This window comes from Netta rufina, assembly GCF_964035555.1.
Source record: "Netta rufina genome assembly, chromosome: 1".
Classification (NCBI taxonomy): Eukaryota; Metazoa; Chordata; class Aves; order Anseriformes; family Anatidae; genus Netta; species Netta rufina.
Genome location: NC_140123.1, coordinates 117,929,951 through 117,953,106, shown reverse-complemented (window position 1 = coordinate 117,953,106; position 23,156 = coordinate 117,929,951). Strand labels below are relative to the sequence as shown.

Below are 23,156 nucleotides of genomic sequence, written 5' to 3'. Positions count from 1 at the left end.
AATCCCTATTATTAAACAGTTTGTAAATTATTTTTTTTCCTTTTGCAAAATTAAAATCAACCCTCAAGGATTAATTGCATATAAAAGAGAAATCTATTTTACAGCACTGACTAATATTACCTTTAAAATCAACAAGGGAAAAAAAAAAAACAAACATGCTGTAATATTGTTTGGTAAAGCAAAAATTGCCCACAACGTAATCACCCAAAATGAACCAATGTAAAGTTTTTATTTGCATGGCCAAAATATCTTCCAGTTGTTCCCCTGCAACATTATTTCCCTTAACACACCTTAAGGTCTTTTTTGCTGCAGAAGGAACAAGATGCAACACTGCATACTTCCTTGAACAACCACTCCCACAACACCTAAACATTTAACGGATGTAGCAAATGACAACACCACGAACGGGAAAAAACTAAGTTCCACCATTCAACATGGTTTGCAACAGCATCTTTAGGGCTGAAGTGGGCAACTTCACTTTAGAAGGTCATTTCCTCCTCTTGTTTTATGGTTTTTTGTTGTTTTTACAGTGTCGGTGGTTTCAATCCATACTTCTTTGCAACTTCTGTCTGGGCATAGGCAGCATCACAGAGTGAGTAGAGGTGGGCCATCTCCATTTCGGATTTGGCCAGGTTGATAGCTTTGTTGAACATTTCAATGGCTTTATCTAGATTACCCCTGAAATAAAGCAAAACATCGTCCAATGAATACCAACAAATCAATCTTTGCACCTCTGCAGCACTTTTTTTAAACCCAAACAGTAGGTTTGGGTGTATAGGTCAGTTTTCTCAGTACAAATGGTCCATTAAGATACGTTTAAGGACTACACTAGATACACGTTGAGCCCAAAAAGGTTCAATGAAGTTATTTTAAATCCAGAAGGGATATATTTAAACACACATACACTCATCTGCATGTTGTCCAGTACAAAAGTGGCTGAATCATAAAGCAGAATTATGCCATAGATAAAAGGAAGGCTTTCCCTTCCCTACGAGTTACAGAACAGCAGTCATGACAACAGCTAAGAGTTGGCCTCCCACTGCACCAGGGAGATCATCTTAGGAAAGGTTTAAGATCCATGGGGACATCTAAAGGTCTGCTGTAATTTCAAAAGTAACTTAGAATTCTTAACACTGTACTTCAATTACCTTTGCACTTCAATCGTTCCCATGGTTTCATATGCAAAATCACATTTGTTATCAATTTCAATGGCCTTGCTTATGAGTTCTAAACCTTTGTCTAAATCTTGCTTCCACTGGAGCTGAAGTAAACTGCAAAGGAAAGAGAAAATTTAGAACAGACACATACTCCCCAAAACCCAGATCAAGTAAGCACAAAAAGATCCCAAATGGTTTAAGGGTGGGACATGGTAGACTTTAGGATGAGGCTATGGTATGAGTCAGATACACTTCAAGCAAATGATCAATTAGGAACAAACACTAATGAAAATTTACTGAGGCTAGAGTCTTATTTACTGTTTAGACATCAAGAGAAATTGTAGAAATGCATTTAGCAGCACTAAGCTATTTTTGCAAAGTTACTTCTCCTGGGTAAACTTCCAAGCACCTACCTTCCATTTGCATTCATTCACCAGAACTCAATACTTACCCTTTATGAACATATGTTGTGGCATTATCTGGCTCGAGATCAATGCATTTATCATACATTTCATCAGCCTTTCCAAACTGCTGTTGATCAGTTAGTGCCTGCATCAAAAGAGAAACCTGTATATCAATATGCAGCCAGGACATGCACCCTGTGCTAGGTTGATTCTAATTGAAATGATATTGATGATGTAAGATCGGATATAGCTCTCTCACCAGAGAGTAGGCCAAGCACACCAGTTACCACAATTAAGTTTCAAAATCAAGGCTTTTTAGAAGAAAGCCGCTAGGTTTTAGGTGCAAAAATTACTGATCACAGGACCATCTGTAATGGCAGATCCCCAAGTAACAAGTTAAGAATACTGCAGGTAAAAAAACCCACCACATACATAAAAACCCACCACATACACCAAGTGCAACTCTCAACTTCTTCTTTTTTAAATGTTTCTGCTTCAGTTTTTTTGTCTGATCAAAAGGAATCAAAAGAAAACATTCCATATTGCTTCCCGACTTTGAAACAGAACATCTGATTCTACTGATGGACAATCTCCATCCTTTGTTGGATGTGGGGGGAAACACAGTGACATGAGATGAGGAAAAGGCTGAAGTACTTAATGCCTTCTTTGCCTCAGTCTTTAGCAGCAAGATCAGCTGTTCTCCAGGCACCCATTCCCCCGAGCTGGTAGATAGAGACAGGGAGCAAAATGAAGCCCTCAAAATCTGCACGAAAACGGCTAACAACCTGCTAAAACACTTAAGATGTATGCAAGTCTCTGGGGGCCTGATGGGATCTATCTAAGTGCACTGAGGGAGCTGGAAGAAGTGCTCACTTTCCATCATTTATCAGCAGTCCTGCCTATCAGGGGAGGTCCCAGTCAACTGGCAGCTAGCAAATGTGACGCCCACCTACAGGAAGTGCGGGATGGAGGATCTGGGAAACTACAGGCTGTCAGTCTGACCTTGGTGCCAGGGAAGCTCGCGGAGCAGATTATCTCAAGTGCCATCACGCAGCACCTACAGGGCAACCAGGCCCAGTCAGCATGGGTTTATCAAAGGCAGGTTCTGCCTGATGAACCTTATCTCTTTCTACAACAAGGCAATATGCTCACTGGATGAGGAAAAGTGTGGATGTGGTCTATGCAGACTTCAGTAAGGCTTTTGACACTATTTCCAAAAGCATTCTCCTGGAGAAACTGGCAGCTCATGGCTTGGATGGGTGCACGTTTCATTGGGTAAAAACTGGCTGAGTGACCAGGCCCAAAGAGTTGTGGTGAATGGAGTTAAATCCAGCTTAAGTTGCGCAGGGGAGGTTTAGGCTGGATATTAGGAGAAATTTCTTCACTGAAAGGGTTGTGAAGTATTGGAACAGGCTGCCCAGGGAAGTGCTTGAGTCACCATCCCTGGAGGTCTTCAAAAAACATGTAGATGTAGAACTGAGTGAGTGGCACGGTTTAATGGTGGGCTTGGCAGTGGACTAGATGATCTTAGAGGTCTTCTCCAACCTAAACGATTCTATAATTCTACTAGAATTAGCAACACATTTTCTTAAAGAAGAAATGGCATTCTCTGTTACATATGTATTTTAAACATCTGTACTAAACTTGACCAGAGAATGTCATTTGTCAGAATCAAACCATTACTTTAATTCCACAGATTTGACTCCCAAATTGCATACACACTCCCTGATGTTGCAACATTTATTAAAGAACAGTAAAATGCAGGTACCTGAGCATAGAGAGCATAGCCTTCAGCACACTTTGGAAACTTTTTAATGACATCTTCAAAGCCTTTCATGGCTACCTGCACAGGCAAAGGATTATTTCCTGTATAGGCTTGGCGATACTAGTCGAGAAAAAAAAAAAGGCAAAATTAAACAAGAAAAGAAAAATATGGCTCTTTAGACCTACCCATTTCCCCAGCATGTGTCATAATAATTAAAAGTTCCAGAAGGTGACACCCTACCCGACCTGGTTTTAGGACCCAAACATGTGTTTTAAGTCCTTGGTAGAGTAGGCTAGTAGAGAAAAAAGGATGACAGAGAGGGAAGCCATAAGGCCTGAGAGTTGCCAAAAGCCTCCCTCCATTTCAAAAGCCTAGAAAATCCCAGGCTCAGAACTGTTCCTTGCTCACATGCAAAGTTTTCCACAGGAGGTTCCTGCATGCAGAGCCACTGCAGTAGCTTGAAATAAGTTTGTTTTCAATTTCTTGAGGATGTATATTTTACACAACATTAAAATTGATTTAAATGAAGCTTTGTGTCATATAATTAGAGTGAAAATTTGTGCTCCTCTACCACGTAACAGGAAAGATGACCTACTGTTAAATAATGAGCACTGCAAAATAATAGCAAACCCATGCTCCAAATGAAGCATCTCTTGTTGCATTATTTCTCTACCTTATTATTAGAAGAGATTGAGATGTTTGTTGCAATACTCTTCCATGAAATGGGAAGACAGCAGAGAAACAAAGTATGTTTTCAACATCTCTTTAAAAACAAAGAGCACACAGACAAAGCCAGCAAGTTACCTACCAGTGCAAAACATTTCTGTGCTTGAGCCAAGGCAGAATCGGGTCGTAATCGGATACATTCATCAAAGTCTTCCACAGCCTCCTCAATTTGGTCAAGCAGGATTTTCAGCTAACCAGAATGAAAGAAAATCCTATTTCTGCATTTAATCTGTGCTTCATACACTTAAGTGATAATTCGGTTAGCATCAGTTACTTGTATTGTCCACAATTCAGTTTTAGAAGTATCTAGAAACTTACAAAATCCACAACTAAAAAAGAAAATCACTGCCATAAAACAACAGATCTACTATTAAAACTTCAGTTTCATACATAAAAAGGCAGCATCCATATGTAGGAATTGAAGACGTTTGCAATTTAGAGAATACTGGGTTTCCATTATTGCTTCAGCTTAACGTACAGTCTCCAAAACTATGTCGTATTTTCTCAAGTCACTTTGCCTTACTGTAGTTAATGCCTATGGACTATTTGGATGTTGAAACATTCTGGCTCTCCCAACTGGCATTTCAGTTTTTTTTGTTTGTTTGTTTGTTTGTTTGTTTTAGGACAGTCTAATTCTTCCACAAGAATGGAACTTACTTTGCCATCTTACTTTACTGTGAAGCTACTTTAAAATACTCATTTTCAGTCTGCAGAAAACTTTCATCCCCCTTAATTAATAAATAACACTGTTCTTATTTCTGAGCACTAAAGAGATCTAATAAATTCATGGAGAGAGGCACTTGATCTGTACAAGTCTTCCCTACAAAATACAACTTAGCATATCTCCATATGGCAACGTCTCCTTTTCCTTCCAGCACTTTTCATATTACAGCCCAGTGGAAGCAGGCCTCTTCAGGCCTACGAATTACTAAAGGACACAGCAGCATCACAAGTGGGAGAGGGATGAGCTGAACAGACGCCTGTTTAGGCTGCAGATTGTGAGTTAGCAGGAACACACGGTTCTATTTTCTGTCACGTAGTTTCCTCCTATGTAGATACTGCTCTGTAAATGTATATAAGCCTTAATACTTTTAAATTAGAGTTTCTATTGACAGAGGGCTGAACCTTTGTCACTCTGCAATGTCTCCGATAGCTACAGAAATTTGCTGTTTCTGCCTGACCTGAACCTGAAAATTTCACCGTGTATTTATTCCTCAGCAATTCCAAAGGAGGACTTCCCCTGTTTCTGCCACAAACGGTATAAACTGTTGTACCGTGCTTTACTTTTATTTTAGCATACACTGAAACTTTCTTGTATAGGGACAACATCTCTGATGTTTCTTACTTGTCCTCGATGGTGGTAAACATCTGCATTTTGAGGATCGATATCAGCAGCCATGTTAAAGTCTTGAGTGGACAGTGCGGGTTGCTGCTGCTGCATATACATACTTCCTCGTTTGATCAGAGCATTAGCTCGGAGCTATAAAAAGACAAGTTCAAAGAAGTATTAGCCACTTCAACATGTCTTCCAATTCAGGACTTTGTTATAATTACACTAAATTTTTCATTTGACTACTTTCCCCTATTGACATATGGTATTCTAAGCATGAATAAATTTCATATGAAGTCTAAATCAGTAAATTCCCTTGCCTAATTTCAAATGTTTGAAACTATGCTTTCATCTATGTGGATCTTCACTCCCCACCCAAATTCTTTAGAAGACAGTTTCCCTACACATACAAATACACAAGCATTTTAGCAACCATTAAATATGCAAGTGCAGTTAATGTTTTTCCTCTTATTTATGAACTGATTTTTCAGATTCTATAAGCCTCTAATTGATTCAACTTCCTTTGTTCTTTCATTTTTATGACTTAGCACAGATGCTTGATATACACAATCCTTTGAAAAAAAATATTTTACAAAACAGTAAAAGAAAATAGACCATTTCCATTAAAGTACCTCAAAACTTGGAAAAAAACCATCTCTGAACTATACTAATCATCTAACTTAACATAAACATAATAATGATAAACATAACTTTATCATCTAACTTACATGTTTTCTCAGCCCACACTACAGTCCAGCTGTGACAAATTCTTACCTTCACATTTGCATCTTCCATGCTGATGACCTGATCTAGGTCTGGTTTGGCAGCATTTGCATTGCCAATAAGTAAGTAGAAAGTTGCTCGCAGAAGCAACGCTTCTGCCATGTATTTTCCCTTTGCTTCAATTTCTTTTGTGCTCTCACTGATAATTTTGTCATAATTCTCTTCTTCCATATATTGTTTTGCTCTCAAATAGCCAGAGCTGTAAATGATGTAAGAACAGTTGTATTCACTGAACATTGTATTTGCAATTAAGGCTTTGCTTTAAAACTTAACCAACACTAGCTTTTTGCTATACTGAGTTACAACACTAGCATTGCAATTAAAGTTACAAATATTCCTCAACAGAACCATCACCGACTGAAAAAAAAAAACAGACATGCATGCCCAAATAACATTGGAAAGAAATAAGGTGTTATGTTTTGTTTTGTTTTTCACCTCTTGAACTTAGTTTCATTTGAATGATTTGAATGTTTTCAATGATTTCAATGTCCCTTGCATGTTTTTCACATTAAGGACAGCAATAATCTCTGCTTTAAAACAAAAGGGGTGGGATGGTATTCCAGTTCACAAAAATTAAATATTGCACCAAGCAATGTGCAGATTGCATGTGGAAGAAAGGATTTCAGATCAAAAATTGCTGATAGTACTGCCTTGTTCTCAGCTAAATGTCCTGGATTCGGTGAAGACTAACTTGCTTTCTTCCTTGGAAGCTCTTCTTCAACATAAAACATTCCTTTTGCCAGGAGTATCATTCAGCACTCTCTAATCCTTCCATCTTGTAAACCGTACCATAGTGCTGTAGCAAATATTCGACCTATTGTCCAATCTTGTACTTTATTCACTTTGCTTAGTGGATTAAAGCCACCTACAGATTGGAACCAGTCAGTCAGTCTTAATAAAAGTTTCCTTTGTAATACTGATATATTATTTATTCTGTAATATTTTAAGAAGTATTTTTTCTTTATTGATTTTGTCATTAAATTTATTATTTATTATTCAAAATAATGTAAATCATACATTTACATTATTACCACATGATATCTCATGGTAAGTACTGTAAAACAGTAATTTGCACTGAACAGAACATGAAAACCACTAAAAACTTAATTCCAACACCAAATAATCCCTAACTGTACTGTATACTCACTTTTCTTTTACTTCGGAAGCCTCTCCTTCCTTATCCTTATCTTCATCTGATTTCTCACCCTTAAGCAAAGGTTGGGAGATGATATCGTCTGTGAAAGAACTGAAGTAGGATTTAATGAACTGTGGTGAGGGCATCAGAGGCTCACGATTCTGAAAGAGAAAAGTAATTTCAAGTCATTAGATAGTAAAAATCAGACGGTAAATGTGGAAATGGATAAACATGATTATAAAAAAAAAAAATCAGGAAAGAACCAAGTTATGACTTTCCACTATTTCATTTGATTGTTTGGTATTTTTGACATTTAGGGATTATTTAAGCTTCAGATCAAAATTTAACATGCATCACAAGTGGAAATCATGTGAATATATTTAAGAGTAAAAAAAAGAAAAAAGGCATCTTTCTACATGTATGGCCAGAAATGAGGACTCTTACAACATTGTAACACATTCCAGTGTGTGTGCACATAAATCTTGTGAAAAATGAAAGCTGGTAGTTTAAGCATGAGCCTAAATTCAACTAGATTCAGAATGGCAATTTGCCCAAGAGAAGCTGCTATCATTGCAATGAAGACTAGTGAGACAATATTCTAACTCCTGAGCTTGGCCCAGACACCAAACATTTTCCTTGAAGTGTGAGAATTAACAACTTTCAAGTGCAAAATCCTTTGTACAACCATAAGAAGTTTCTTGCACAAGAGAATTACAATTCAATCTTTCCAGCAAAAGAAGTCCGAACACACTCTTCCCAATTTCACTATGTAGTTCTATCAAAATACTGCCTGTATGAAACACACCTATTCTATGGTGCTTACCATACTAAAAGCATGATTCATTTTTTGTTGCCTCGATGCCACACAATTATGTAAGTTTTTACAGGAAAGAAATTCAGCTTCTCAAAACCACTGTGGATTTCAGTACTTAAAACACAGTCACAAATAACAAGCAAGCATGTTTTAATACCTGTTCCAACCTTTTGTAAACCCATAGTAACTTAAAATGTCTGTTCCTGGCTATCTCTATACTTCCACAACTCTCGCTGCTGGCAGTTTCCCAACATTTATGCAAAGAAATCTGAGTGCCCAAATAGAAAAATACAAGTATGAGCACCTAATTACAGAAATTGAACAGAAACAGACAACGACTGTCACAAATAATCTGTAGTAGTTAGGAGATAAAGGCATATTTCTCAAGATGAATCAGGAAGCCTGTCCACAAATAAAAAGACAAAACTTCACCCTGCATCATTTTTTCTTATGTTTGTTGTTGTTGTTTTGTTTTTTGGTTGGTTGGTTATTATTAGTATTATTTTGCTACTTTTTAAAACCCATGAATTCCACTGTCAACATGTTTTTTCCTGCATGAAATTTCTATTTATAAAGCTATGAATAACCTAGGGGTGAAAACCCTATCAGCCTTCTCACTTCAAGCTAGTCATCATATAACAAACACAATCTTTTTCACACATTTATAAACCTTCTTATCTCAACACACAGAACTCCACCTGATATACAAATGAACGTTTGACTACTACAGCGATAACATATGCTGCTTCCATTATATTGCTAGCCCAGAAAAGCCCCAAGTAAGGCAACACATCAACTTTGGGTCTCCTAAATGTCATAATAAATTTGAGTATTAAAGGGAAACAATCTGATTGGCGAGAAACAGGCTTTTCTTCCCTACAGAGGTTTCAAAAAGTTTGGCTAGGTCCCAAATGAAAACAACAGAAGTAAAACACTAGTTCTGTAATAATAATAATAATCATCATCATCATCAAAAGCATTTATGTCAATTTTTACACTTCAGCAGACAGTGACTGACTTACAACAGCTGACAGAATGCCAACAATCAACATTTAAACAGTCCAGTGAAATCAGAATTTCTAAGCAGTATCACAAGCCCTACCTTGTACTTCTCTTTGGCCTTTTCTTTTCCAAGGAGTTTGAGAACTTTATCAGCTAATAACATACTTTGCTGGTTTTGGAAGGCTTCTAAAATGCAGACTGCAGTGACATCTAGGAAACACCATTAAAAAAAAGATTAAAGGCAAATTGTGATAGTCACTGGAATACATAAAAGCGTGCCACAATAGCAATGAGTTACTGTCAAACTAACACACATCCTATAATTGATAAAAGCTTCAATTTCCTGTTTGTTGTATTTACCATGTTTTCCAAGACATAAATTGGTATTCAAAATGATCTCGTGTTAAAAGGACTTCATGACAGTGAATGAAAGCAATTAACCTTTATTTTTTTTATCTTCATGTCTTCATCTAAAGATAAATGCACTTAGATGAACACCATGATACCTCCAGCAGCGACTTTCAACATTTTAAAGCTTTGATTGTTATTAAGTGGATAGTAGTTATGTTTGTGTTACCTGCACATAAAAAGTCCTAACACAGCTTGTCTCTTGGGATTGGTCACAACACAATTTTCTACTTTTAAAACTCACATTCTGTTCAATCACAGCTCAGTCCTTTCTCAGTTTTTAAGAACTCTTCCTATATTAGATCCCCTACTTTTTCTAACTACCTCTGCACCTTTGGAAAGCAACTTTAAAAGAAATACCTTGCAAGGCCATTTAAAGTGCTAATCCATATCATACCTCTTCCATTAACACACAGAGCATCTGAAAATCTTAATCCACTGCTCCCTGAATAATGTTTCACAGTGTGAAATTCACTCTTATTATACATTATCTTTATTTCTCTGGAGCCTATCATTCGTGGAATCATAGAATGGTTTGGGTTGGAAAGGACCTTAAAGATCATCTAATTCCAACCCCTATACCATGGGCCGGAACACCTCCCACTATACCAAGTTGCCCAAAGCCCCATCCAAGCTGGCCTCGAACACCTCCAGGGATGGGGAATTAATGCAATTAATTATCGCATAATTAATGCAATATTACCATTGACTCTTCCTATTCACGTTTTATTTAAACTCCAGTGACATCAATGGAGAAGCAGCAAAATCTAGGAGAAGACTTCAAATATCATTCCCATGAAGTCATTGTAAGGTTATTAAAGTGAAGATGAGCAGTTTGGACCTGAAATTCAAACACCGTCCAATACTCTGGATTTTTACTCTAGTTTCTGTAATCCTACATTGCTACACATAGCAATTCCCTACAACTCTGGCATGGTCAAGAAAAATAGGAGTCCCTGGAAAACACAATACAGCCAGAAAGAGCATGAAAGAGTATATGGCAGCAGTACCATATTCTACCACCTTAAGTGCCTGGCAGAAATGCTTTACTCACTGCAGGCAGCTGTAAACTAGTGCCCAGGCTTCGGTAAGGCAGCTACATCTTCCCATATTATGCTTCTATGGATCACTGGAGGGAGTTTTTACTGGTGGTGGTGGCAAATTTTTGTTTTGCTTTTGCTTTTCCTCCATTACATGGACATACCCTACTTCCAAGGATTTTATTGCCTACACATGGTTGGCAGGTAAACACAGTATTTTATTAGAAAACAGCTGCAATCCAGAAGAAAGGAAAAAAGCACATATAATTTTCAGATATGAAACATATTACAAAATAAAGTCAAATACAAGTTGAAAACAATTGCTATGAGCATCACCACTTAACATCAAAAGGGAGTTACATTTAAAAATTGGCATGGCACTTAGAGATGGCCATTTGATTGCTCCTGAGGTTTTTATCCCCTGTCCGTTTATTTCAACTTCATAAGGTTTAGATATTAGTACAGGACTCTGGACGTGCAGCTGTTCTGCAGCAAGCACTTGGCAGATCCAGTAAATATTCTATGGATTCTTCTGTAGCCCACGACTGATTGCAAAGGACTAGATTGAATGACCTAAGCCATACATTTCTAGTTATGATGGTCCAACGGGATAAGAAGGCATCTTGCCAGAAGATAAATAAAATTAAATTTATTTTCTATTTCAGCAGATCTAATTCTTCGCTATTTTTACACCTAATGAAACTAATTTGATCTTTAACAGTGAAATTGCCAGTCATCAGAACTCTACCTTGTTTTCTGTCCTTATTTGATAATGAGCATTAGCACTGCTGAAAATTCATTTGCCTTTTAATCTTGCATCAGCAGAATAGTATTTACAGGGATTTGACACAGTAGGTTCTGCCAAATACATAGTGTTAATATGAAAAAGGATGTTTATTTTAATCTGTTCCAATATTCATAACTGTTATTCATCAGAAAGAAATGCTACTGGAACTGCCTTCCCTTTAACACCTGTCAAATGCATTAAATGACCATAACACTCTTGTTCCTGACCATACATCTCCACCTGTAAAAACACCTTAGGTTTTGGAAGACTACTTTTTCTCTAAAACAAATAGAGAAGAATCTTTAGTACTGCATGGAACTAGAATGATTGCTGTCCAGGTTATCTACTCAGCATTTTAAATGAATTCTGCTTTACCATGTAAGGAGCTTCCTGGAAAGAGAAAACGCTGATTGGCTACAGTAAGAAGAATTTCTCAACAGCTACTTCAGATCTAAGCTGATGACACCTTGAAAAACAGAAAAGGTTTCTTCTTACATAGAAGAAAATGTATTTGCAGTAGCTATGAATGGCATTTAACAAATAATTATGTATTACTCTAGTTACAAAAAGTAAAAAACTACAGAAATGTTATCATCTCCGATGTGCCAAGAGACACTCACCTTCTAAACATTCCTTCTTATTGTCTAGTTTCTCGTGAGCCTTTGCACGTCTGAAGAGAGCTTTTACATATTTAGGATTAAGCTCAACAGCCTTTGTACAGTCTTGTGCCACTTCTGTCCATTTTTGCTGTGGGTGGAAAAAAAACATGATGAAAGAAGCCCTACTCAGCTGCGTGATAATAGCTTTCCACTACCAACTCCAGGGTCATGCCCACCTAACAGTAGCTGCAGTTCCCAGGGCTCTGGTTCTACCTGCTTGCTTCTATTTCTTTAAGTTTCTCAGTAAGAAACTGCCAGGCGCCACTGGAAGCCACCTGCACCAGAAGAGCCACAAAACAGAAAAGGAATTCCTACAGAAAAACGAAACCAGACAGTTTTTGTACAAAGCATACGGGAGAAGATAATGAGTTGATGCAAAGATATTTGCAGGAGGTAATGTTGGGACTGAAAGACTGGTACACAAAAAATAGAAGACAGACGAAATTATAATGAAAACCAACAAACAAGTTTATCTAAGTGCTGAAACTGTTAATTTGGTGGTGTTCTATTTTTCTTCTTATAATTGCTATTTCAATTCAATACACTGTTACCATAAAGGAATGATAAATGATCATGTAGGAACAGAACTGGTCAAGGCTATTAAAAACTAAAATCCATTTATCTGAAAAAATAGTGATTGAAACAGACTTTTCTAATAACTGGAAAAGAGGAACCATATTTTTTATGCATTCATTAATTACAGCATGAATTAGTGTTATAAGCTGTACTTGTTTAGACTAGAACTGTTCTATCCCTCCTTTTTCAAGGCTCAATTTCTTGAATCAGTCTCTCACTTGATACCTCAGACTACATGAAGCCAATTTTTCCATTCAGCTCACCAACTTTGCCACAGAAGCCAGTATTGCGGCAATTTACCACTAATGATACAGTAACACAAAAAAATACAAGCTGACTTCTAAAACTAACATCATGTATGCACAGCTACCAAGTAAATGTTACTTCTACATGTGCAAAACTTAGGTCTTAGGCGTTAGTAGGAGTTCTGTGATTTTTTTTTTAATTTTTGAAGCAGCAACCCTTTGGCCTTTTGCTCAACAGTTAAAGCAACACTCTTGCAAAGATAAACTAAACTAACGTGTACAAGAAAGTTGTTTCAAAGGATAAGAAATTAAAACCTTATCTTACAAGAGAGAGGCACTTAAGAATTATGTTAGACAGATAAAATGGACTCAGTTAACAGAAAATAGCTTTAGTTACATGTGGAAAAGCGTGATGAACTACTGAAAAATAGCTGCAAGCTGTAGTATCTTGTGAAGCAGCCCATATCACCATCTGAGATCTTTCAGACAAAAATGACAATATACATAACTTAAAATTCAACTTTTTAGAACAAACTTATAATTACATCTTACCAGTTGTTCGTAGGCAGCAGCTCTGTTTTGATAGAAGGTAGACAGATCAAGGTTTTTCTCAGGAGGGCACAGGCTGATAGCCTCAGTATAGCACTGAATAGCTTGCTCGTATTTTCCTGCTTTAAAAAATTTGTTTCCTCTGTTCTTGGCCGCTTGAGCTCTATCAAGAGGGCTCTGAAAAAGAAAGTGATAGATCAGTTCAAATGGGAAAAGCTTCACTGCTCACAACCAATGCACTTAAGGGCTCATCTTCAAAGACATAAAAAAGAGCTGAGCGGTAAGCTGTATACCGGACTTCTGAAAATCTCCCCCCTTCTATTTTCTGAGAAAAAAAAATATTTTCTTTTGCAAGTGTACGAGACAGCAGACAAGCTTCTGAAAAGATTCACTACAATGGTATTAAACAATGCAGTAACTTCTCTTTGGAAAGCTAGGCAGGTTTTAATCTCGGATGAAAGGTGATCAGAAGAACCAAGGAGATCTCTCACTGATATTGAAATAGTAATTTCTCCAAAGACTAAATGCACAAAGTAAACATAGCTTTCAAAGCAATTCAAGTAGGAAAAGTTTCCTACTGAGACACATGTAAAGAGTTGACTCAGAAGAATATGAACTAAATAAGGGAAATTCTTTGTAGACAGACTTACTGAGCAAGATGAATAAAACCTGTAGGGAAAAGCCAAGCTGCTTTGCCTTCCGTGTATGAGGCTAATTAACTTCACAGCCACCTCCCTTACAGCTTCACACATCCTGCTCATCCATCCACTGATAGAAAGCATTGAACCATCATGGTCTATCATTCTTAGTAGAGGAAGGAAAACTGCTAACTGGTCTGTGACCTTGCTAAATGAATCTTTAAGTTCTGTGCTGCTCGCTGAACATCTGCACGTGTGAAGAATCAGAATTGTCACATGTGCATGTAACTCCTAGATTTACAGACCAGTTATTGAACGTGGTTTATGAGAAATCAGATGTAAAAAGCCTCTCTTTAATCAAAGGGCTGTGACTCACATTCAAGACCTATGGAGCTGCTAAAGATCCTACCACCCATCTTCTCGAGTTCTCTTCCTTTCACAGTCTAGCTTCAGTGATCATCACTTTGGGGGCCGCTCCTGCTGAACTACCAGACTGAAATGAACAAAGGTATGAACACGCGTGCTGTTCTACTGACCTCTCTGAGGAAGGAAAGTGTAAAACTGATAGCAGTAATGCCTGGAGCAATAGCTGCAGGGTTCACTACATCTCACCTGTTGAATCACACACACACACACACACACACACAAAGATCAGCTAGGATTGCTAGGTTAGAGGTTGGACTAGGTGATCCTGGCGGTCTCTTCCAACCTAAATGATTCAGTGATTTGCTTGCAATCATAAATGCTCTTTTTTGACAACACTTCTATCTCTTCTTTGACTACACTGGTGTCTCCTCTCCTTTCTCATTCACTGCCAGCATCACAAGCTATACCCAAACAACTTTAAGACAAACTTCAAAATGTCTTTTCAACAACCTGCTTTCCTTCATGCCTGCTTGTTACATGCCAGTCTGATCATTTTTAGTATCTAACTCATTTTTAAAACACAAAACCTGGGAGGACTAGAAATAGCTCTACAGGCCCCTCTTCTAAGGCTTGGTTTCCAATCATGGCATGAGAGAATCAGATAATGGGTGCCAGATTTAGGTTCCTACATAAAAATAGACGTTCAAATGGAATACAATTACCCTACAGGCATTCTCCTGAAGAGAGGCTTACCAGTGAAACCATATAAGGGAGAGTATTTCTTAAATATCCCTACTGCCAGCAAAGCTCTTCGGTCAGACCTCACCAGTCACCGGCCTTATAGCAAAGCCATCTCTATCATCTCCATTGTTCACAGAACAAAATAATCTGCATTGCTTTCAAGATTTTTGTTTTAATGATTTAAGTTCAAACTGATAAAAAGATCAGCTTCACCCCTTTTTGTATATGGTATTTAATGGCATGGATACAGACCAGAACCAGTGAGCAAAAACTTTTAGGGAGAGCCAAGTAACTGCGTATTTGATAAATTGTTACTTCAAAACTCAACCCAAATCTGAAGGGAAGGTTTTACTTCCCATTTACTTCAAGTATGTTACAAACTTGGCTCCTTCTACAACACCACTTGCTCCTCTTTTAACTAATACACGTAACAGGCAAAATTAAATGCATGAAAGTCAGCTTGAATTTTTCCTTCTGCGTTTCTACATCAAACCATGACAGAAACATCTTTGTGAAATACCCTACAAGGTTCAGTGCTGTTCCAAGTCACTTGGTACCAAAAGGAAAAACATACAGGATACCTGGGCCATGCTGTAACATCCAGACCTGTGGTCCCGGTCAGAAGCAATGCCAACGTGAGAAGGAAATCAACTCTGTTTTTCTCATGCTGTCTTAAACAAGACTCCTAACTCTTGAATGGTTTTATCTCTGCAATCTTTGTCACACTATTCTGCTACAGTCCTCTACATGCATGCAATACACCCTTTCTGAATGGCTGTTGTGTTAAGTGCAAAGGCCAATACAGTTCTGCATCATGAATAAACCCACTCTGATAAGGGCTTATATGAAAAACGTTGCTTAGCATCGCATCCCCGTGAAAAACAAATCCCATGCAGACCGTATGAAGTGTGCATTAAAAATAACAAAATGGTGTATTTGCATCTCAAAGTTGCTTATAAAGCGCAATGCCAAGTTTTAATGTCAACTCTCTTTTTTTAAATAACGATGCTAATGAAATTTATTTTCTCACCAATTATATCACTCATTTGCAATAGAAAAAATAGCAGAAAATAGTGGATTCATTTATAGGTTTGGTATACCTATCAAAGTCATGGAACAAGTCATGGAACAAAATTTTGCCCAGATATGTGCCTGGGAGGAAAAAAAAAAACACAACATTTCTTTTATTTCAGTTTTGTCAAACTTAAAGAGTTCTTATAATCAGTAACTTTGTTCAAAGAAGCTTAATAATTTGTAAGTTACATTACAGTATAGTATTACAGTAAGTTACATATACAGTATAACCTGATGAAGCCCAAAAACCACTGAAAACCTAAATGCCACGCTTCTCTTCATTTGCTTTGGGTGTTGTTATTTTTTTTGGATATTACAAATTATCACTTTATATGCACAAGTAAGAAGATGAAAGTTACTAACAAATGATCGGTTTTTGAAAGCTTGTCAAGCCTCAGATTTAACACTGAAGAACTTTTTCCAACTTTTTTAAGCTGCTGCTTGTCAGCCTTTCAGTCCTTCTTCTCAATTGCTACATTGAAGGCTTGCACAAATAAGAAAGTGATCATGCAAGCAAAGTTCATGGCACCTCACCAGAAGTAAACAGAAAAAACCCACCTCCCTCAGTTTTCTTGCACACATAACAATTCTAGATGTTATTTTCCAATAGACTGAAAGTATTTTTGGACTTTTTTCTTTTTGAAGGCAACAGTTCTATCTTCCAATTTCACTGCTTCTACTCAGCTGATCATGACAACTGCAGTTACTGCAGTAACATTCTGTGTGACACACTGCACATCATTTGTCCCTAAAATGAAGGGCCATGCAGACCAAGAACTTCCTTTCACTAGAAGATGACAACCTGAGGGCTCAGTGCAACAAGCAAACCAGCTCAATAAAATGAACGGAAGTTCATAATCAATTGACTGCCAAGGCAACATAAATAAATGCAGCACTGAAACACGCCACAGGTTTTTCTGAATACTTGAGCACAAAAGAAAGGGCTTCTTGAAGTTCTCTGTCTCGCTTTGCTTTGGATTAATTCTGATGAGCGTTCACCAAAGAGTTGTTGTGCTGTATGATGGCATTCCAGTACAGTTTTAAAGACTAGTTTACTTGTCTGCATTTAAGTACAATCTACAACAGCCTTTATCCTCCAAAGAGCAGCTTTAGTTCCTCACAAGAAAGATTTCCTTCTAATCCCAACTTAACAAGGAGGGAATTCTATTTCGTTCCCACCAATGACAACAGTGACACTCTATGGCAGACATCCCATGGAAAGACAGAAGATACACTTCCAGGGCACAAATACTGTATCAGCAAGGAGATTCTGACACTTGCACTGCAGATGCTGGGAATGCAGGAACTTCTGTATTTACACTGCAAAACCAGAGGACATCACCCCTACCTGAAGCCAGCAGAGCAGAAAGAGCCTTCTATTAAAGAAGTCTGTTTTCCATGCTTTCTTCAATAAAGGAGTCTGGGATATCATGGCATCCAGTTCTGATTATGTATTTGCAGAGGAAAAAAAAAAGAAAAAAGAAACACAACACCCTTTGATTCCATCTTTAATGCCCACAGGGGGATTTTATTTTTTCTTTTATTTTAACTTTTCTTTAAAACCATGTTCACGTTGAGAGCTCATTTCCTACAGATGGAACTGTTTTTATTACGTAAAACCTGAACAGTCCGGCTCTGTTCTGACTGGTTGGTTGATCAGAGTAAACCAGCAAGTGTTAAAAAAAACCATCTATCATCACAAGAGTCTTGCGTATTTTACAGATGCCAAAACAAAGGCAGCAATTTCAGCAACTTTCGCTAACACTTCTCTACGGTTCAATTTTTTCTTTTCCTTTTTTTAATATTTAGACCCAGTTGTCAAACAGACGTTTGACATAGCCAAACCAAAACTATAATAAATATTTTCTATCATAGCTGAAAGCAGGATGATTTTTGACATGCATCATGGTTTACTCTATCCTGACACTCACCATTTATGCCTCTACAATGGTTATACTACAAAATACTCAATAGACTCCTTTCAGTGAAGATATATGCTTTTTTCTAATCTTGACAACATTTCAAAATTTGTTAGCAACTCAGAAGTTACCTGAAAAAATAGTATCTCAGTATTTCGGACTGCTTTTAGCAGCTGTTCACTAATAAGTCTTGAAACCTAGACTTTAAGCCAAAGAACACTTGTATATTTGAGAAGCACTCAATGATCTAGGCAACTAAATGAGCAGATTCCTAACTTTCTAGACACCAGATAGCACAGGCAAAAATTTGTTAGCTATTACTTTAACCTCAGCAAACGTGCTCTCTGCACAAAATGTTCGGAAACTGCACGCAAACAGCCGCCACTTCACAGGGACAGGCTGGCAGCTGCAAGAATAAGGAGCAGTAACCTCCAGCAACGCCAGCATGGTCAAAGCAGAAGTTTAGAATTTTGTCTTTGAGGGACATTGTTTTTTAAAGCAAAACAAGAAATTTGCTGCCAGCCAACGACAGCAGCGATTCACACCAGAAACACGAGCAGCGAGTTCCAGCATTTTCTTTTGACTGAAAAGGATTTGCACAAGCCCTAGGCTGACAGATGACACGGAGGGGGACTATCGCTTCCGACAATATTCATTTGCTAGCTTCCAAAGATGCCCTAGAGGTCTAGACCACTTTCTTCCTCTCCAAATGAGAGGACCAAGAGGCCCTTTTGATAAGATCAGGCATCAAAAAAGTGTTATTTTCACTAGTACTGAATAACCCTTTTTTTTTTTTTCTTTTTTTTTTTGACTAACATTCACCTCAAGTCTTATCTTGGACCTACACTGAAAAGCATTAACTGAGTATAAATGGTTTTAAGACACTCCTTAGCACTAAAGCCACCAGGAGAAGAACTATTTCCACAAGCTTTAGATAGAAATTCAGAGCACAAGCAAGGATGTGTTATAAATAATTAAGCCCAAGTTTACAGTACAATTTGTCAGTGTTCTTCAGCAGTCACCTTCCTTTCAAACGAGCGTCATCCACGCCTACCATGAAGAAGCAAGCTGCACAAGCTGCCAAGAGTCTAGCAATTGTTCTACCACTTTCACACACATATCTAAGAGTTTTCCACACCTGTCCACTCCAGCTGACATGGAACATAGAATTTACAGCAGGTTGATGAGATTTATTACGCAACAGGTGCACAATACAACAGAAATGACGTTTTATGTATTTTGCTTGGATTAATTCAGAATAAGTTCCAACATAAACACACGTAGACAAAGAATTCTAACTCTTTCACGCAGTGATTTAACACCTCTGCACCGAGATAGGTAACATTCAGCAAACGCTATTAAAATAGATGCTGGAAAGAAGCCACACCAGCTGGCTGCTGATCCTGAAAACGTGACATCGCACAAGCCAGTGAGTTCGGCCACGCTCGCCCACCACTACGCTCAAGCGAGTACACCCAGCTCAGAGGAAAATGTTGAGCAAGGAAGTGCACAACAGCAAAGCCCTGCCATAGACCAAACCAGCTTTGTCTGCAGTACGCAGTGCCAGAGAATCAACTGAACAGTCGGCTCAATGCTTCCTGGAATGCCACAGCCACAGGGTTAGCCCAGCAACTTGATGCAACAGTTAATGGGGGAGATTCGGACTAGGACAGACTTGCTTAAGGAAATGATCTTAAGGAGAAAAAAAAACAACGCAGAAGCATCCAATGCATTACCTCACTGGCTAACCACTGTTTGCTCCTCTCATACAAGGAGGGCATAAACTTGCTAAATTACCATGGAAAAAGTAAAAAACACAATCGAATCAACTGGGTACAAACTAACGTAATAAATTCAAAGCAGTTTAATTCTCCAACATGTTTAAGTTATACCAATATTCACCGCAAACTAGAGAGCATACAAAAAGCAATTGTTGTCACTGTGTGGCTAAAACACATTCCACCCAAACAATAAGAAATGACAACAACTTCTGTAATGAACAGACACAGTATGACTTCACGACCTTTATCAGGACATCCACAGATACATTTTTAATCATAATTGGTACAAGAATGCCAGTTCACTATATCGTTAAGGAGCTATGCTTACAAAAGAAGCAATCTCAGGAGTAGTTCGGCTTTTCGTGACCTAACACCTGTGCTAAGGGCTTCTGCCAACACAATGTCAGTCGCAGTCAGCCAGTACATCTATGCCAGGAGACTCCTCTAGTGCAGATACAGCCTGGGGGAAAATGTGAGGCCTCTGCAGCAGCTAAAAGAAAAGCTTGAACTGAATGCAAAATAGTAAGAAGCCTGAATAAATAACAAAGAAGATTTTAGACCCTGGAAATTTTTAAAGAAAAAAAAATCCAGATCATGTCTTCAGAAACAGTGAATAGAGCAGCTCAAATGCATGCAAGAGCTAATATAATGAGACGCGCAGAAAACTCGGAAGTAATGGTTAGATCCTATGTTAAAAACATAAGTAAAAGACTAGCTGCCTGACACATAAACACAGCTACTGGTAGCCCATCCATTATTGACCATTACTGTGTTTTCTACAAGATCTCCCAGTTGTGTTTAAGTTGTGAAATGAATTACTGGCTCTTAACCACCACGCAGATTTGCATTTGAAATCTGACTGAGTTTAAAAAATTCACCTCATCATATTAGAAAGGCAGAGCACTACAGCGAAGGTAGTCAACAAGAAAAGCATCTGCAAAGGTTGTGTTTCGAATCAAGGGTCTTATCAATAATATCTATCGCTACCAAAAAAAACGTATGGAAACATGATGTCTACACAACATCTCATCTTTGGATATGAGGAACAGGAAGTCAGTCCTTCCCAGACACGTAAAGGGATGCTGCAACCACGTTAATTCTTCTATAGCAACCATACTTAGACCAGCTACTCTATTGTCTCATATAATCTGGCAAATCTGATCCCATCTTCTACTGCTTTGCCAAGTAATTTCCATCACTACAGTATGCAACAACACTTTTCAAGGAATTCTGGATCATACCATTCAACCATATACTTACTCTTAGATGCACAGTCCACCAGTAATTTATCTTGGGGAACAACCTGAAAGTGCTAGACACAAAACGTTTTAAATCAAGTGCTATATAAAAGCTACTTCTTGCTTCAAGTTCAGCTACAGAATGACCGTAAAGCACTCAATTGCAAATACTGCAATCCAGAAATACATCCAAGAAATCCAGAGCTAGCAACAGCAAAGTCACTGCAGCTAGATAAAGGGCATGAGCAGCCTGCAACCCAGAGCTCACGTGTAGCAAGTGCAACACCATAAAGGTGACAGATGTTGTTTGCAGCCACCAGGCAAAGCTACCACAGCAAACAAAGTTCGATTTCATCCTCCCTGTGCTGCTTGCCCAGAACTGCTGTCCATGAACTAACAACAAATCACTGCCTCCAGGTCCAGCATAGGTTTTGCAGCTCACTGCAGTTCCAGCAATGCCTGAGGGTATCTGTGATTCAGTAGCTATGAAGTTGCCACATTCCTCACCACTCCCATGCCTGTTCCTACCACCGCCTGCATGCTCACTTGCATAACATTAATCTTGCTAAAACCTACCATCCCGTATCTCCCAAACAGTTATTTTTTTAATCCCGATTACTTCAGACAAAAAGTTTAAACTGTTGTCTGACAGACAGCTGGAGGCAGTCTAAGCAGCATAAAAGAATGAGAGAAGGAAATGCAGGAATACCTCAATGGGATTTTGTTATCATAGCCAACATGGCTTAAAGCTGGTTCCAGTAAGCCAAGTTTAAGACTAGGTTCAGTACGCCACTATAAACATTGGGAAAAAACCCACATACTTCATCACAATTAAAATAATACCGATTGCGCTCCTCATCCAACCAGTCTGCCAAGCCTAACACTTTACATGTGCCTGTCAGTGGTAAGCTCACCTCAGCAGCACAACATGACAGTCGCTGCAGGTGTGCAGAAAGTGCACGTTTGAGGTATTTTTCCACAGATGGATATTGAAGAGAATCACGGACCTGATCTGGACTTTGGTTTTCCATGTTGCCCTTCACGTTTTCTAGCGACAGCTTCACCTGGAAGTTCTCAGGAAGGTCATTTATAGCAGGATAAACCTAAGACTGGAAAGTGTCCCTATTTAGGCGAAGTCTGTTGTGAAGTTTCAGCTGCTTTAACGATACAGGCGTTGCGTTTTCATGGCAGACGTTTTATTTTTAAAGGACTCTGACCGCGTCTTCTCCACAGAAGGCCATTTCTCAGCAGCATCGCTGAGCCCTGACTCACGATGCTCAGTTTCAGACTCACCTGGCTGAGGCACGCTTCCCGGCGGGATGCTTTCAGCCACTTTTCAAGCCCGAGCACACTTTAACTGCTGGCAGCAAACCCAGGACAAGGGACGCGATTAGGGGGCTGCCCCCCGAGCTCGGGCAGCGCCTGCAGGCTCCCGAGGCCCCGCGTACCCCCCACCCCATTCCCCATCCCATCCCCCATCCCCTCTCTCACCGTCTCCTGGTGGCCGGGCCCATCGGGCTGCCCTCCCCCTCCTCCTCCTCCTCCGCAGGCTCCGGGCGCGGGGCTCGCCCGCCCCTCGGGGGTCTTCCTCTCGCTCGCCCCCTTGCCGCCGCGGCGTGCCGCCCGCCGCCCCCAGAGGTACAGCGCGCCGGCCCCCAGCAGCATGGGCGCCCCCAGCACCAGCGCCAGCTGCCAGCGGGACAGCCCCGAGCCGCCGCCGCCGCCGCCGCCCGCCGCCTCCACGGGCTTCGAGGCGGCCATGACGCGCTCGCACGGCCGGCGGGGAGGGCCGGGGTCAGCGGACACCCGGAGCAGGCCGGGAGAGCGCGGGGCACCCCGCACTTCCGCGCCGCTCCCCGCCGCACCGCCGCCTGCCGGCACGGAGGAGCCCGGTCCCCACGCAGTGGGGCTCTGGGTTTGGTTTTCGTCAAGTTTGTGGGGAGAGTCAGTCGTGAGAAGCATGAAGTGAACAGTACTGGGAGCGTAGTTGTGTGGTGTGCCCACACGTGGCCATGCCAG

At 39.4% G+C, this 23,156-nt stretch overlaps 1 protein-coding gene across 1 annotated transcript; it reads right to left on the bottom strand.

Annotated features, from left to right (window-relative positions):
- Positions 1-200: 200 nt before the first annotated feature.
- TOMM70 (translocase of outer mitochondrial membrane 70) lies at positions 201-22,924 on the bottom strand. Its single transcript, XM_084306117.1, has 12 exons — positions 22,629-22,924; positions 13,384-13,557; positions 11,972-12,098; positions 9,217-9,326; positions 7,313-7,461; positions 6,157-6,364; positions 5,398-5,532; positions 4,135-4,242; positions 3,330-3,446; positions 1,609-1,706; positions 1,149-1,271; positions 201-678 (listed from the first exon to the last, which is right to left on the bottom strand). Exons 1-12 carry the CDS (start codon positions 22,896-22,898, stop codon positions 525-527), a joined length of 1,773 nt encoding a protein of 590 aa, XP_084162243.1. The 5' UTR covers positions 22,899-22,924; the 3' UTR covers positions 201-524.
- Between the last annotated feature and the right edge of the window lie 232 nt (positions 22,925-23,156).

What these genes read in the sequence shown, in the direction of transcription:
- TOMM70 (XM_084306117.1), bottom strand. Translation starts at nt 22,898, where the DNA reads ATGGCCGCCTCGAAGCCCGTGGAGGCGGCGGGCGGCGGCGGCGGCGGC. An exon ending in GGCCCGGCCACCAGGAGACG is followed by an intron (nt 13,558 to 22,628) that starts GTGAGAGAGGGG and finishes TTTCTTTTTCAG; the next exon opens with AGCCCTCTTGATAGAGCTCA. An exon ending in GGAACGATTGAAGTGCAAAG is followed by an intron (nt 679 to 1,148) that starts GTAATTGAAGTA and finishes GCTTTATTTCAG; the next exon opens with GGGTAATCTAGATAAAGCCA.